The sequence below is a fragment of the Phallusia mammillata genome, chromosome 3 (genome assembly GCF_965637545.1).
Source record: "Phallusia mammillata chromosome 3, kaPhaMamm4.hap1.1, whole genome shotgun sequence".
NCBI classification, from domain to species: Eukaryota; Metazoa; Chordata; class Ascidiacea; order Phlebobranchia; family Ascidiidae; genus Phallusia; species Phallusia mammillata.
The window spans coordinates 30,997,478-31,013,398 of NC_137254.1; the positions used below are offsets into that span (position 1 = coordinate 30,997,478).

Here is a 15,921-nt window from a genome sequence, read left to right on the forward strand (position 1 = left end):
ATAACGGGATAAAATTGCCCCAACACGTCAGCATTGGCAACTCAAAAAGTTTTTGTTGTTTGGACTAGCACCATTACGAGCCTGTTTATTTATTACATACATTTCTGATCCGAAAAAAGAAAAAAAAAACGAATATTGACTAGCACAGTTAGATATTAAAAATTAAAGGAGCATTGCCATGAGCAGTTACATCATGGGTAATAAATTAAGACAACTAGCGCATATAGTTAAACTAAAAAACAATGCCAGCCAAAACTGAATTAGTAGCCAGTCTTAAACCTAACTGTTCACTTCACTACATACAGATCTGTTAATAAGTTTGGTTATAGAACAAACGGACCAAATAAACGTTAAAATCCGACATGCTTTATTTTTCAAACGTTTTGACAAATACTCGTGCCATATTTAGCGATATGAAGGCACACATCAGTTACACCGGTTTATGAGTTTGAGTTGATTCTATTCGGTCGGACAAATCGTAGCAGCACAATTGCGCTAAAATATTCACCAAGCCGGAAATAACTGCGCCACGTTGGGACGTTATAAAGCGCGACAAAGGTAAGGGTAAAAGTGGTGGAAAGATGATAAACGCGCTGCAGCTACATGATATAACCACTTGAGTCACGTAAAAGATTGATTAAAATGGTGCATGTTGCTTTTTACTTATTATTTCAGTGCTTCCCAAAGTTTTCAGTGGCCTAGTGAGCCACCAAGACATTTTCAATGGGCCACAGAATCATTTGAATAGATTCTACTGTTTTGTAATACGATGTTATGCGCTTTGTTTTGAAAAACGTAATTTTTGCAACGAATTCTGAATCTTGTAGCCAAATTTCAGGAGCATGTATCTCATTAAAAATAAATTGCTGGATAATTTCGCCTGCTTTTAAGTTATTTTTTTGTTTGTGCCTAAATTTACAGCACATGGTGGGCCACGAATCGCTATTCAATAGATATTTGGGCCACAGACCAAAAAAGTTTGGGAAACCCCGTATTATTTTACCCATAAAACTGTTCACCACTATTACGTTTCGATTTTCCTCCTACACCCGGAAGTAATCCGCCACAAAATTCCCACCGTTCTGGCGTCACTTCTTATCACTCGGTGACGCCCGTTAGCTGGTTTCGGCCTCGAAAAATCTGCAACAAGAATATTTCCCTGTAGCAAAATTGTCCGCAGAGACTATTGCTATTAATAAACAAAACCTGTTTAGTACTTGTCGCCCATAGCTTAGCATAAGCAATAACAAATTCGCCACCAAAGTAGCATACAACGTAAACGTTTACTTTATAAAATAAAGTTAAATACATTAAATAAGCCAGGCATAATTTTTAAACGAAGATTGCCCTTCTGCCAGTTTAATTAAGAATAAAAATTTTCTTTCAAGCTATGTCATTATTCTGATGAAGGCGTCTTGTATAGGACGTCGAAACGTCGATTGTTTACAATAAAACTGCTGGATGAGCAATACTCGTTGATACGTGGTAACCATCTTATCTAACGACATTACTGTTATTTAAACCATACAATCGTGTGTCAGTGTATGCATCCTGTTGTTGTAATTACTTCTATCAATAAAGCATTAATTAGATGCAATCAGCATTTGAACAATGTTCGATTATCGCAGTATAGGATGTGATTTCATTCCTTTACTAATCAACATGGTTAACGAATAACAGCATCGCTACTAAGTAAGACTCTGTACATACGATGGTAAAGCGTATAAATTGGGTTTAGTTCTAAGCAGTGGTTCTAACTTTTTTTTAAGTGTGTAGGGAGCCGCAAAAAAACGAAACTTTAAGAAAATCACTAAAGATTATTCCTTTGAAAGCTAAAATAGCAATGTTTGGTTATTTCTGAGGTTTGGTGGGAGCCGCAAAATAAGTGGTTGAGAGCCACGTTTAAGAATCTGTTCTAAACTGTAGGATTCAGTTTACCCTATATTAATAAAGCATGGAGCCATATATGACAGTTAAGCTGCAGACAGTGCACACTGTTTCGACCTATAAAGTCTCATCAGTGCAGCTGGTGACGAGAGATCGGCCGCATTGGCTAGTGTAGCCATCCAACAGCACTCCAGTTTGTTGGGAGCACAGGGTACAACCGCATGCATCACCTAGTCTGTGCGATGCCACAACTGGACATACAGTACAGATGAAACTGGCTCACAATGGCCAAGCAACTGCTTGGGAACCACAGTGAAGTCGGCTCAGTGTCACAGCATCAATGTAAAAGCATCAAACCGATAAATGATAAGCTGCAGATACAGCACATTGTTTTGGCCTATTAGGTCTCATCAGTGCAGCTGGTGACAAGATATAGGCCAGTGTAGCTACATTACGGCATTCTAGTTTGTTGGGAGTAACAGTGTGCACTCTCGGCAGCTTACCTAACGATTTAAAACAGTGATCTTGGTAGAAAAAAAGAATTACACAGAAAAAATGTTAAAAATAAATGCTCAACAAAAACAAGAATTACACAGATATTAGTTTTCGGTTTAAAAAAGTTAAAATTGCCTAATTTATACCGATTGAAGTTTGGTTGTTTTTCTCTACGTCACATTGGAATAAAGGTGGCTGTACACAGGATCCGTTTCGGTCCGTTTTCGTCCGTCATGCGTATACGCGCGTAAATTTCGGTCCGTCGCCTTCCGTCGACGTGTATACACAGAATGCGAACCATGCGTTTTGTGCGAAAACGGACGAAACGGACGTTAACGCAAGGCCATCCGAACAAATAGAACATGTTCTATTTTTTCGGACGGTACGCATGCGATTTTCGATCGAGTGGTAGAGCAAAACTGAGAGATATCTCGAAATGGCTTTAACAATATCAGTTATTTTGATCAAAACGCAAGCCATCTTGTTTCCAAATGGAAGGAAGTAAAGTATTATGCAAGGTTTCATTTCTAAACGGGTCAAAACAAATGCTTCGATCTCGCATGGAACGCAGAACAACAGCGGGATACAAAAAGCTAATAATGTAAGTAACAATAGCTTTCCGGGAAACAAAGGGGTCACGAAAGAGTCAGTTCATAACTGTTTCTCATAGTTAATGCTGTCAAACATGTTCAGAAAAGGAAAAAATAAAGAACAGGGTATGGTATATCTGGGTTATGTTGTATTATTTGTGGTATTGCTTTTGAAATCTCATGTTCATAGTTGGTTTTTTCATAGACTTAAGTGCAAGTTGATATTTCTGCAACTAACTGTGAATGGTGCACCTAAAACTTACTTCTTTTTTAGAAACTTTTGTTTTCCATCCCAACCGAAAGAAATGGAGTTTAGTAAGGAAAAATTGATTGAACTTGTCAGAGAGAAACCTGCTTTGTATGATGTTAAAGATCCAATGCATTCTGACAAAACATACCTCATCAATGCATGGGATTCAATTGGAGCGCAGTTTGGTTTAACAGGTAATTTAACTATTTTTTTAACAAAGTAGTAAAGTTTTATGACTGGTGATTAAAACAAAAATGTTTACCATGAAATTGCTTTAACTACTATTTTGTTGTACTTCAGGTTGTATGAAATGCACATGTAAAGTATGTGGTTTGTTTCACTTTTGCATCAGGTAAAAGTGTAAAAGAAAAGTGGCGAAACATGAGAGACACATATGTAAGAAGAAAAAAGGAGGCGGAAAAACCAAGTGGTTCAGGATTTGTGCCACCACCAACATGGCCCTATTTTTTAAGCATGTCATTTTTGGATGATTATACACAACACCGCAGGTATGTAAACTACATATTTATGCATCATTAACATAACAAACCAATTGTATACATTCTGTTTGTTTTTTAAAGGACTGACACAAACATTTTGTTGTCGAATGATTTGACTGAAGAGATTATGACGCCTGAACAGCATGAAGTGTATTCAGCATTTTGTTCATCTGCTGACATACAAGGTATGTACATTTTTTTTTACATTGTTATGTTGGTTGTTTAAGTAATGGTTTGTACTTGTTTGAGTTTTTACATTCTTCTGGTAAATACTTAAGTAATGTTTTGTATTTTTCAGTGAACAAACCTGAAAAAGCAAAAGAAGTAGATGAAACTCCTCTTTTGGATTTAACAACAGATGAAGCACAGACTCCAAAAAAAAGGCCGCAAGTTTTTACTGGTAGATCACCTAACACAGTGAACAGAAAACGTAGAAGAAAACCAGCCAACAATGACTTTTCAGTGAGTTAAATTTGCTATTTTTTGCTCGTAATTGTTGTTGTAGCTTGAGTAAAATATGTTATAAAGAAATATTGAAGCTTTGAAATCAGGGGTACTTAATACCACCTAATGTATGTTATCGCAAGGCAGTTTTAATACATCTGAATATGGTTGTTAAAAAATGAAAATCTGCTGACTTTTAAAACAGCTAATGGTTAAACTAGTTGGGTTTGGTGAGGGTTTGTAAGTCAAATAACATTACAATCTGGTCTCGTTTATTATTGTTGGGGTTTGTATTCTTACATTCCGCACATCATGTGGTAAAAATGTGGTATTTAGTACATCCCACCCTTTTTACATCATTTGTGCATACTTATGTTGTTGTTTTTCAGGAAAAACTCACCGAAGTTTTGAAAGCAACAGCCAACACTTTGGCTAGCCAACAGAAGCCAACTGCAAAAACTGGTAGAGCCTTCCATTATTCTAAAATAATTGAGGAGAGGCTTGAGGCAATACCAAAAAATATGCACAAAGCTTTTAATGAAATGAACGAAATTCTCGACAAATACCAACTAGAAGAATCTGTTTAATCTAACAAAAAAACGTTTAATGTATATTCTGTTTTACTTTTTCTGTTTTCTTTCAGGGTTTAACTTTTGAACCTGAACATTATAGTCTTTATTTGTGTACACTGTGTGATTTTGCACATACTGATTAAATGCAATATGCAGTTTCAATAAAAAATACAGGCATTTTATGGCATTTCTCTTCCTCTGGAAATGGTAGTGTACTGCCAAGGCAGTTTACCTTGGTTAGATACAAAATAGTCTTTAAATATGTCTCTGATATGGCCAGCAAATGTTGATGGTCGACTTGAGACTGGTACTTCCAAACTTTCCCAATCAGATTCATCAATTCTCCAGTTTCCCTCTATAATAACTCCATCAACCTCATGATCTACATCATGATGTGTGATGTATTTTTGTTTGTCAGCTGGTTTGGTGATATTCTTGGTCTGCAACCAGTTGTGCAAAACCACCGTTGCTTTAACCACCTGTTTGGCTGTATCCACATTAGGCACCATGGATGTTCTTAAAACACGCCATCGCTGAGCAAGAATGCCAAATGCATTTTCTAAACAAAAGTTAAAAATTAATAAAATATAATGCATTTATGTGTTGTAATACTAACCTATACAGCGACGGGCTCTGCTCAATCTGTAGTTAAAAATGCGTTTGTCATCAGACAATCCTCTATCTGGATAGGGCCTTAACAACCATGGCTTTAATGGGAAAGCATTGTCTCCAACAATACAGTATGGGACTTCAACACTAGTTAATGGAAGAGTACATACTGGTGGAATATTAGAATCTTCTTGCAAAAATTTAGATATGGAAGAATTTGCGAAAATCCCACCATCACTGTGATGACCAGAGTCACCAATGTCTACCATTGTAAAAATGTAATTGGCATCACAAACACCCATAAGCACAATGCTGTGGTAATGCTTGTAGTTATAAAATTCACTTCCTTGTTTAGCTGGCTTCTGAATAGCCACATGCTTTCCATCAATGCTGCCAATGCACATTGGAAATTGCCATTTACGTTCAAATTCTTTTGCAATATCCCTCCAATGATTGTGGCTCGAAGGTGGCACCAGTACTTGTGGCTGCAATATATTCCAGATAGCAGCACAAGTTTCAGGAATGATACGGCCTATCAAAGATTCACTGACGCGAAACTGAAAAGCGAGGTCAGAAAATGAATTTCCACTTGCTAAATACCTGCAGAAACAACATCAACTAAATTTGTCTTAATACATCTAGCAATGTATATTTACAGTATGGACACCTCAAAGTTATTGCCAATCTGTGGCCCGCTGACACAGGAGTGCGCCAATTGGTATGCTTTTTCACAATCAATGATTGAACCATATGTAGAAGTTGTTCAAAATCAGCCTTATCCATTCGAAAATACTTGAAGTAAAATTCAGGATCCCTTTCCAATTCAGGAACCAAAGTATGCCATTGTCCCCTATGGCGGTTTGCAAAAATCTCACGCACCCACAATCTTCACCATTGAAAAAAATCAGTAGTAGAATAAATAAAAAACTTGGAACTTATTTTGCTGCACTTTACTGTAAGTATATTATGTCTTACTTACCTCCGATTTTTTTGCTGCTCATGGTAGATTAAACCACACAACACAACTGTTTGAATGCACAAAGCCGTAAAGAACTGATCGTTATCCATCTCAACGTAAAATAATATGTTTCTGCAAGACAAGAAACGTCACAGTTTCAAAGCAGAGAAATAACTTCTCTTGAAAAAGGAATTGAATTCTTTCTTTGTTTACATCACTCAGTCTTCACAAGCGCGCAGTCACAAAGCTGGCTTCCAGTCGATGCACGCATTCAAGCGAAACGTCGCATGGTTCGGATCCTGTGTATACCACCAAACGCAGCCACATTCGGAACGTAAATTCGGTCCGTTTACGCACGTCAGATTACGGACCGTTTTTCGCATGCGTTTACGCACGTTGACGGAATACGCAGTCTGTGTACAGCCACCTTAACGTTGTTTTTTCCCTTTTCAAGTAGGGGATTTCCCTTTTTAAATACTGTAGCGCGTAGTTTGAATTTTTGCTGGTTTGTTTTGAAATTTCTACCCTCAAAGAAACAACGTTAAAATGAAACCAACTGTCATTTGCGTTGTTTTTTTACTCGTGTCTATTGCTACAGCAGGTAATAATGGTTTAAAAAACTAAGCAATTTTTTGTTTTAGGCCTCTGCTTGAATGTTTACATGAACCTGAGGCACAAGAGGTAGCGTTTTCCCAACCTTACCTTTCACACAAAAATGTACTTAATGAACTATCATAAAATATTAATGAAAATGTATTAAGCTTCTTTGTGATTTTTTTCCCTGTATGCTTGTAGACTTTTGCACATTTCAATTAAAGCACTTACTAAGGCATGGTTTGTTAAGTGAACGAGAATATAATAATAGAAAGACAAACTTGCCCACAAAGTCCTATATAACATTGAGGTATTTCTATGCCATAAAAGGCTTTTTTTTATAAAAGCCATCTTAGTTTACCTCAAAAGTTATGGCTTATATTTTATGAGTTTTTTTAAAACTCTAAATCTCCAAATTCCTTAACAAATCTGAGCCAATTGATCCTGCTTAGATAATAGTTTTAGAAATAAAAGGGGCCCAAAATTCATAAAAGAGGAGACTTTTAATGGACAAGAAGGTATTTATAACATATTTGAGGCCTTTGCTATGTATATTTTTTTGCATTTTTGACAAACAGCATAAGACACTTTTTGCTCTGCTATAAATGAATTTTTTTTTGTAGATCAGGTCAAAGTGAAAGCAAGTTGCACAACGAAACCCTGTCAAAACTGTGACGATGCCAAGCTACTCGATAATGGATGTTACAGTTGCGTCTGTAATCAGAATGTGTTGGACGACATGCATTTAACAGGTCGGAACTGTGTAATGAGAATCTTAACTGCTAATGGTTGTATGCAGGTTTTTTTCAGGTTTGGTTTTGGTGACCGCTAAGTAGTTTTAATAGACCGCAAGTGTTTCATTTAAATACCAAAAACTGTAGTTGCAAGTCAATTTTGGGAAACTATTTCGGTCCCCCAAAACACCTTAAAAACACGCTGGTTGTTTGTCAGAATAAGGGAACATATATGATCCTGATTAATAACATATTAAATAACACTTCTTCCAATTAACAGAAACACGCAAAATAAGCTGATTGATTGTATTAAAAGTTTGTCAAAATGGTTATGTAATTAAACAGATTCTACTGTACTTGGGGAAAAGTCTATAAGAAAATAATTTCAAACTTACTTACATTTTTTGTAGACCAAGATATGACAATGCATTTAGATTACAGAATAATGGAATAAAAAATAAGTAAATTAAAAAGTTTTTTTAAGGAAGGCCATCACTTGTAAATCATACTTTGATATTATCCCAGATCTAGAACGAATATAAATGCTTTAAAAGTTCCTGTTCATGTGTTTTATACAGATGGTCAATGGAATCATGTGCAAGGATGGATAAAGGGACATACAGTGGATGAGAGGGCTGCAGGTGCTTTGGTAAACAGATGGCCCAAATCAGATGATGGCAAGGTCAAAATCATGATGTATTTTACTTACGAAACAGGTAAAAGATATTGATCATTATGACATACAAGTATTCCCACATTGTTTTCAGTAAAAGTTGTAAAAAACTAGAAGGGTGGCTTAGCACATATTGCCCTTGCATATACACTATAACCTATTTCAAAACATAAATATATTTCCTATGCTTATTTTGTATTGGGTCCCATATTAGCCATCGTGTTTTATAACTTTAGTCGTTTCTGCAGGCAAAAACTCATGGGTCCCCACACACGTAAAGTTGAAAATAATGCAATTCAAGAGATAACCATAATACTATGTAGAATACAAACTATAAAATTAGATTCACCCCAAGTATTGTTTGAAGTATGTCCTATTTAACGTTTTAAAAAACTGACCCATTTTAGGGGGCTAGTAGGGCAACTAATTGGGTTCGACACACAAACTAAAAAATATGTAAAAACCACAATGACTCAATCAATAGTACTGCAAAATTTCAGCCCAATCCGCCAATGTTTAAAATTTCGACCACTAGAGGTGTTTTGAGCAACAACCGTTAATGTTTCTGACGTCATAGGGCTGTTAACAAGCCCCTAACTGCCATGGCGTAAAAACGACCACCAAGCAACCCACCAAGGAGCAACATACAACTGGTTGCTCTTGTAACACTATTGCTCTAAAGAAATTTCGTTTGTGGTGACCAGTAACATACAAATACATTTTACACTTTAGGGGCTTGTGGGGTAAATGTTAGGACTACAGGGTTGAATGCAACAATCGACACATATAAATGGCATACTATACAAGAAATCCAAATTTCAGCCGATTCTGACACTGTTTAAAAACTCACCCATTTTAGGGGGCTAATGGGGTAAATAACGGGGTTATCAACAAAACAAAGTGGGATGCACTTCTACATAACTATATCTACCACCTGTGTAAGTTTCAGCCAAATCCATCAAACATTTGATGGTAAAACGAGTCGGACAAACTTTGGGGTAAAAACACCCATTTTAGGGGGCGAGCGGGGTAAATACTGGGGTTATCAATAAAAACAAAGTGGGATGCACATCTACATAACTTCATCTACCATCTGTGTAAATTTCATCCAAATCCATCAAGGATTTGATGGAAAAACGAGTCGGACAAACTTTGGGTAGAAGAAAAAATAAGAAAAAAACAAAAAAACATTTTGAGTAAGATCAATATGTGTCCCCTTCAGGGAAGGGGACCCATAATACCCTCCGAAATTATATAGTAGGTGCACTTACATTTCTATGAGGAAAATTTTTAAATATAATAAGGCATCAGACCGCATTCTTATATTTGTAGTTTTAATTGTAGGCCGTTCTCAAGTGTATTAATGGACAAATATGAGAGTGGTACTAAATACCACATGGTATATTTCTTAAAATACTGTATGGTGTGACATATGAGAATACCAGCCCCAACAAGGTTAAATTAGATCAGATTCTAGTGTCACTTCGATTACAAACCCTCACCCGACCTGAATACCTCTAACTGTCAGCGCTTTTAAAAGTCAGCAAAATTATAGTATTACAAAAGCATGTTTAAGTCCTTTACAACTTCCTGCCAGTGTGATAACTAGTGATGGGACGATACCAGGTTTTGAAGTGGGTACTGATACTGAGTACCACATGTACATACCTTCGATACCAAGTACGATTACAAAGTACTTAAGTGTAGTGTTGTACTTTTTTTTTCTGCCATGGCCGGGGTACAGGCGTGTACACACACATGCAGAAAAATGTAATCTCCACGTGATAGAGAAAAAGATATTTGTAAACTGGCGGAATGTTATTCCAATTTTGTGCTATCCGAAGCAAATATTGGCATAAAGTCGCCGGTATTCTTATGGTGTAAATTGGCCTTCGGTACTTGCATGTTGGTATCGAAAACTGAGACAAAATATTTCGATACCGAGTACGAGTATCGATACCACTGAAATCGTTCGATACCATCGGTACCGGGTACTCGTCCCATCACTAGTGATAACATAAGGTCACATGCAGTATTTGATACCACCGCAAACAAGAGGGTAAAAACTTTCACAATCAAACAAATATAGTGGCCAGTTTGTTTTAAGTATTTAGCAGTTTATACTACTGTGTCATAGTGACTACGTTAAAAGTTTATTTTCCAAATAGAAATCTGTTAAGTTGTGATAGGGTAATTTGAATAAACAAGTTTATAGAGTTCTTCTGGCAATCGTACTTATATTCTGACGTTTCGACGTCCTATACAGGTCGCCTTCAGCAGGGTAAATAACACAGAATAAAAAATACTTGCAAGAAAAGCTCTATAAACTTGGTATTATGCCTTGCAGCAATAGCTTATTTATAAGTTTGAATAAATTTTTACACAGCTGACTTACCCCAACATGTGCAATCCATTATCAGAGGCATTAACATCATAAATGCGAGGACTTGCTTGCGGATTGTGGAGACTACAGACAGCAGTGACTTCATCTTATTTGATTTAGACCAAGGATGCTATTCCAGTATCGGACGGATTCCAGGAGGCCAATTGGTGATTCACTAGAGGGCATTGTAGAGCTGTGAAAATAAAAAGACAAAATGGTTAAAATACAATTGACAGAAGAGCTCTATAAACTTGATATTATGCCTGGCAGCAATAGCTTAAATCAGAGGTGTGCAACCTGCGGCCCGCGTGCCAAATGTGGCTCTTAATTAAAGGTTGTGCGGCCCACAAAGACACTTAAGTTTAAATTTACTGACAATCGAGTCCAACTATTATATATTTTTGAGCAGATTAATGTGCCCGTGCTATTTTTCTGCAACCTGGCAATATGTGACTAGAATCAAATCCAAACTTTACTTGTAGCCAAGAAACAAATTGAAATCCCCTTGTGTTATACACAGGTGCGGCCCGCAACCTAATTTTAGCAATTGTATTTGACCCCAGAGCCCACAGTAACGAAGGTTGCACACCTCCGGCTTAAATAAAATGATTGGTTTATGAACTTTACACTGAACACAATTTTTAAAACAACTCGAATTGGTCAAGTTTTTGGGTACAGGGTACAGTTTGGGATTGTACAGTAAAAACTTCTAACAAAACTGAATAATATGTGTGTATTTCTGACAAAACAGAAGTTTGTGGACAATATATTTAGGAAAAGATGTATTTTAGGTGGTGTAAATATTAATACTAAATATGAATCACTGTACGCCAGGCCTATTAAAGGCACCATACCTAATCAGCCAGTCACCAAGCACGCCCATATGGCTAGGCGTAGGCTAGAAAAATCTGGGTGCTTGGTGACCGGCTGACTCTGTATGGCGCCTTCGGGCCTGGCATACTGTGATTTATATATGAATATGCCGTGATCGCTGGTCTGCGTAGATGCTTCAGGGTTGATTCCAGTTATGAATTTATGTCCATCTTAACTTGATACTAAATATCAAGGTTTTTTTGGTGTATGTTATTTTCAGGTTGGCTAAATATCAGGACTAAATGTAAAATTATTTTTAAGGTTTCAATTGGCAGAGGATGTGGATTTGTTGGGACTGTCGAGCATGAAATATATCACGCTCTTGGATTCTTTCATGAACAATCAAGGCCAGATAGGAATGATTATGTGAAGATTAAATGGAATAATATAAGACAAGGTTGATACTGTGTTGTTAAAATCTATTTTGATATTAACTTGAGTGCAACAAAGTACAGACAGAATTGTTGTTGTTTTTTTTTGTTGCTGTAGGGCCAAATATAATTGCTAAATTTAGATCGCGGGCGGCACCTGTGTATAACACAAGGTGATTTTAATTTGTTGCTAACCAAATATGCCTAACTACAAGTAAAATTCGCATTTGATTCTAGCCACATATTGCCAGGTTGCAGAAAAATAGCATTGGACGCATTAATCTGCTCAAAAACATGTATTAGTTAGACTCGTTTGTCAGTAAATTTAAAATCCAAGCGTCTCTGCGGGCCACAACCTTTAACTAAGGGCCAAACGCAACTGGCTTACAAAATGTCCAAGCAACTGCTTGGGAACCAAAGTGATGTCAGCTCAGTGTCACAGTATCAATGTAAAAGCATCAAATCAATAGATGATGAGCTGCAGACAGTGCAAACTGGTGACAAGAGATCAGCTGTATGAGCTAGTATAGCCATCCAACAAGTTTTCAAACAAAGCAATACAAAGTGATTTTAGGTTTTGTTATTTACAGATCGTAAGGACAACTTTTTTAAACAACCAGCAGACGCAATTGATTCCTTTGGATCAGAATATGACAAAAAGTCTGTAATGCATTATGGAGGCTATGACTTCACAAAAAATGGTGGACCTACTATTATTGACAAGTATGTCTATGTCATGTAAATTTAAAAACCTAGCCAAAAGAGCTCTGTAAACTTGATATTATGCCTGGCAGCAATAGCTTATATATATTCAATCTTCTTACTTAACATCCGTAAATTAAATCAAAATATTGGAAAAATGTAGTGATGGGACGATACAAGGTTTTAAAGCGAGTACCGATACCGAGTACCACATGTATATACCTTCGATACCAAGTACTGAGTACGATTACTGAGTATTTAAGTGTAGTGTTGTACTTAGTTGTATATCACTGGCTAATTTATCTGCCATGGCCGTGGTACAGGCGTGCACACATACATGCCGAAAAATGTAATCTCCTTACGACAGTGAAACAAATATACATAACCTGGCAGAACTTTTTTCAAATTTTATACTGTCTGAAGCAAATATTGACATAAAGTTGCCCGTATTCTTATGGTGTAAAACGGCCTTCGGTACTCGCACGTTGGTATCGAAAACTGAGACAATATATTTCGATACCGAGTACGAGTATCAATACCACTAAAATCCCGTCCCAGCACTAGAAAAATGTTTTACAAACATCATGTAAACCTAATTTACTCTACTTTTAGGGCAACAGGTGAAGCGATAATAACACAGGCAGAATCAGTTTCAGCCGCCGATCTCTACCAGCTTAACCAGATGTACCAATGTGGAGACGACATGGGCGTGCCGTTCACTACACATTGCTACCACCGGCAGGACTATGGGACCGGTTACCGTGGTAACATTAGCACCACTGAGAGTGGGTTTCCATGCCAACGATGGGATGCAACAACTCCCAATGTCAACCAATTGTAAGAACAGGGGGGGGGGGGGGGGGTATCATGTGTTTGTATTGCAAAAAACAGATGAGGGGAAAAATAAAACAGAACATCTTTCTAACAAGACCGTTGTCATATTAAACATATGACAACTATTACAAGCATATTGTTTTACCATCATTTTACAAAGTGTCATTTAAATTAGTGATGTACCGAACCGGCTAAATTTCGATTCGGCCGAAACCGAATATTCGGCGGTTTTGCCGAATAAATTCGGCCGAATCAACCGAATCATTTATGACATCACGCAAAGTCGTACGCTACGCGTTTGACATGAAAAAATGTTTATCTACCAGGCAAGAATAGTTGTGTTTCGTCCTCATTTCAGTTCTGTGGGGTTTAAAATTGCCTCAAGCATGATTGGCAACCTGCCAATGAGTTGCTTATTTTTTTGACAACAGTGGGAAACCGATATGTGTTGATAAAGATCAAAATTGACGCGATTTTCGTTATGTTTGGGCTTTTGAAAGATTTGCGTGGTACCTAAAGCAGAAAAGATACGTTTAACGCTTTAAAATTGTTATCATAAAAGATTCGGTTTCGGCCGAATCGCAACAAATTATTCGGCCGAAACCGAATCTTAGCAAAAATGACCGATTCGGCCGAATAAATCCGGCAAACCGAATATTCGGTACATCTCTAATTTAAATCAATTTAACGTGGTAAATGAAAAAGTATGTTAAATATATGATTATAAAGCGGGAAAAAGGGACTGTAAATACCTACAACAATAACATAAAGAAAAGTTAAAAAGAGAAAAAATCAGTAACAACTAATATTTCCTACTTAAAACTAAACTACAATATAAATGTAAACACTAAAACAAGGGTCGGCACTCGGCAACATTTGGCTCGCGGACCAAATGCGGCCTATTAATTAAAGGTTGTTTACGAGGTCGCAGAGACACTTGGATTTCAAATGTACTGGCAAGTCCAATTATTATATTTTTGAGCAGACTAGTGCGCTATGTTCGATTTTTCTGCGACCTAACAATATGCTGCTAGAATCAAATGCAAATTTTACTTGTAGTATGGCAGTTTTGGTATGCCACAAAGTAAAATCACCTTGTGTCATATATAAAGGTGAAGCCCGCAATCTGTATAATCTTTGATTTTACTGAAAATGTTTTTTTTTTCTTCCCAAAGTTTGTCCGACTCGTTTTGCCATCAAATGTTTGATGGATTTGGATGAAATTTACACAGATGGTAGATGTAGTTATGTAGATGTGCATCCCACTTTGTTTTTGTTGATAACCCCGTTATTTACCCCGTTAGCCCCCTAAAATGGGTGAGTTTTTTAACAGTGTCAGAATTGGCTGAAATTTGGATTTCTTGTATAGTATGCCATTTATGTGTGTCGATTGTTGCGTTCAACCCTGTAGTCCTAACATTTACCCCACAAGCCCCTAAAGTGTAAAACGTATTTGTATGTTACTGGTCACCACAAACGAAAGATTTCTTTGGAGCAATAGTGTTACAAGGGCAACCAGTTGTATGTTGCTTATTGGTGGGTTGCTTGGTGGTCGTTTTTGCGCCATGCCAGTTAGGGGCTTGTTAACAGCCCTATGACATCAGAAACATTAACGGTTGTTGCTCAAAACACCTCTAGTGGTCGAAATTTTAAACATTGGCGGATTGGGCTGAAATTTTGCAGTACTATTGATTGAGTCATTGTGGTTTTTACATATTTTTTAGTTTGTGTGTCGAACCCAATTAGTTGCTCTACCAGCCCCCTAAAATGGGTCAGTTTTTTAAAACATTAAATAGGACATACTTCAAACAATATCTGGGGTGAATCTAATTTTATAGTTTGTATTCTACATAGTATTATTATTTAAGCCCAGTGCCGATCACTGTGTTTTACTTTACATCACCCGACTTTTTCATGGTTTTGCATTATTTTCGAATTGCGTTATTTTCAACTTTACATGTGTGGGGACCCATGAGTTTTTGCCTGCAGAAACGACTAAAGTTATAAAAGACGATGGCTAATATGGGACCCAATACAAAATGAGCATAGGAAATATATTTATGTTTTAAAATAGGTTATAGTGTATATGCAAGGGCAATATGTGCTAATCCACCCTTCTAGTTACAATTGCATTTGGCCACACAATGACAAGGATTGCCCACCCCTGCACTAATTAACATGCATCTTATGTATTTTCGTGTGCAGATGAATAATAATTTATTATTATTTTAATTTAAATTTACTTTTTGTTTTAAAGCTCACCCGATGTTTATACTGCTGGTGGTTTAGAGGAAAATTACTGCAGAAATCCTGATGGCTTCGACAAACCTTGGTGTTACGTTGATTCTGATGTCATAGTTTGGGAATATTGTGACATTCCTGAGTGCAGTAATGGTACAATATTAATTACATTTGTTAACCATTTTAAATATACAATAAATCTTAATTAACT

At 36.8% G+C, this 15,921-nt stretch overlaps 2 protein-coding genes and 1 long non-coding RNA gene across 4 annotated transcripts in view; 2 read left to right on the forward strand and 1 right to left on the reverse strand.

The window, feature by feature from the left end:
- Window positions 1-15,921, reverse strand: part of LOC145217757 (uncharacterized) — a 23,852-nt gene continuing 7,931 nt past the window's right edge. The window contains exons 6-8 of the long non-coding RNA XR_013857478.1: window positions 15,732-15,848; window positions 10,702-10,882; window positions 1-1,140 (exon numbers count right to left, since the gene is read on the reverse strand). This is a non-coding gene — a long non-coding RNA (uncharacterized LOC145217757). The remainder of the gene's footprint in view (window positions 1,141-10,701; window positions 10,883-15,731; window positions 15,849-15,921) is intronic.
- On the forward strand, window positions 2,546-4,920 carry LOC145217754 (uncharacterized). Of its 2 annotated transcripts, none has more exons than XM_080085098.1 (6): window positions 2,546-2,983; window positions 3,247-3,416; window positions 3,575-3,731; window positions 3,804-3,907; window positions 4,021-4,184; window positions 4,556-4,920. In XM_080085098.1, exons 1-6 carry the CDS (start codon window positions 2,874-2,876, stop codon window positions 4,751-4,753), a joined length of 903 nt encoding a protein of 300 aa, XP_079941224.1. In that variant the 5' UTR covers window positions 2,546-2,873; the 3' UTR covers window positions 4,754-4,920. The 2 variants fall into 2 exon arrangements, with proteins under 2 accessions (XP_079941224.1, XP_079941225.1); XM_080085099.1 differs by lacking the exon at window positions 2,546-2,983 and adding an exon at window positions 2,990-3,098.
- The window catches only part of LOC145217751 (plasminogen-like), a 19,120-nt gene continuing 9,972 nt past the window's right edge, over window positions 6,774-15,921 (forward strand). Inside the window, exons 1-8 of the mRNA XM_080085095.1 lie at window positions 6,774-6,906; window positions 7,523-7,651; window positions 8,212-8,349; window positions 10,693-10,856; window positions 11,824-11,959; window positions 12,524-12,656; window positions 13,248-13,472; window positions 15,727-15,863. Coding sequence (XP_079941221.1) covers window positions 6,852-6,906; window positions 7,523-7,651; window positions 8,212-8,349; window positions 10,693-10,856; window positions 11,824-11,959; window positions 12,524-12,656; window positions 13,248-13,472; window positions 15,727-15,863 — 1,117 coding nt within the window. The 5' untranslated portion in view covers window positions 6,774-6,851. The remainder of the gene's footprint in view (window positions 6,907-7,522; window positions 7,652-8,211; window positions 8,350-10,692; window positions 10,857-11,823; window positions 11,960-12,523; window positions 12,657-13,247; window positions 13,473-15,726; window positions 15,864-15,921) is intronic.

Coding starts and splice junctions, on each gene's coding strand:
- LOC145217754 (XM_080085098.1), top strand. CDS start 2,874: ATGGAAGGAAGTAAAGTATTATGCAAGGTTTCATTTCTAAACGGGTCA. Junction 3,732..3,803: donor GATTATACACAACACCGCAG/GTATGTAAACTA, acceptor TGTTTTTTAAAG/GACTGACACAAACATTTTGT. Junction 3,908..4,020: donor TTCATCTGCTGACATACAAG/GTATGTACATTT, acceptor TGTATTTTTCAG/TGAACAAACCTGAAAAAGCA.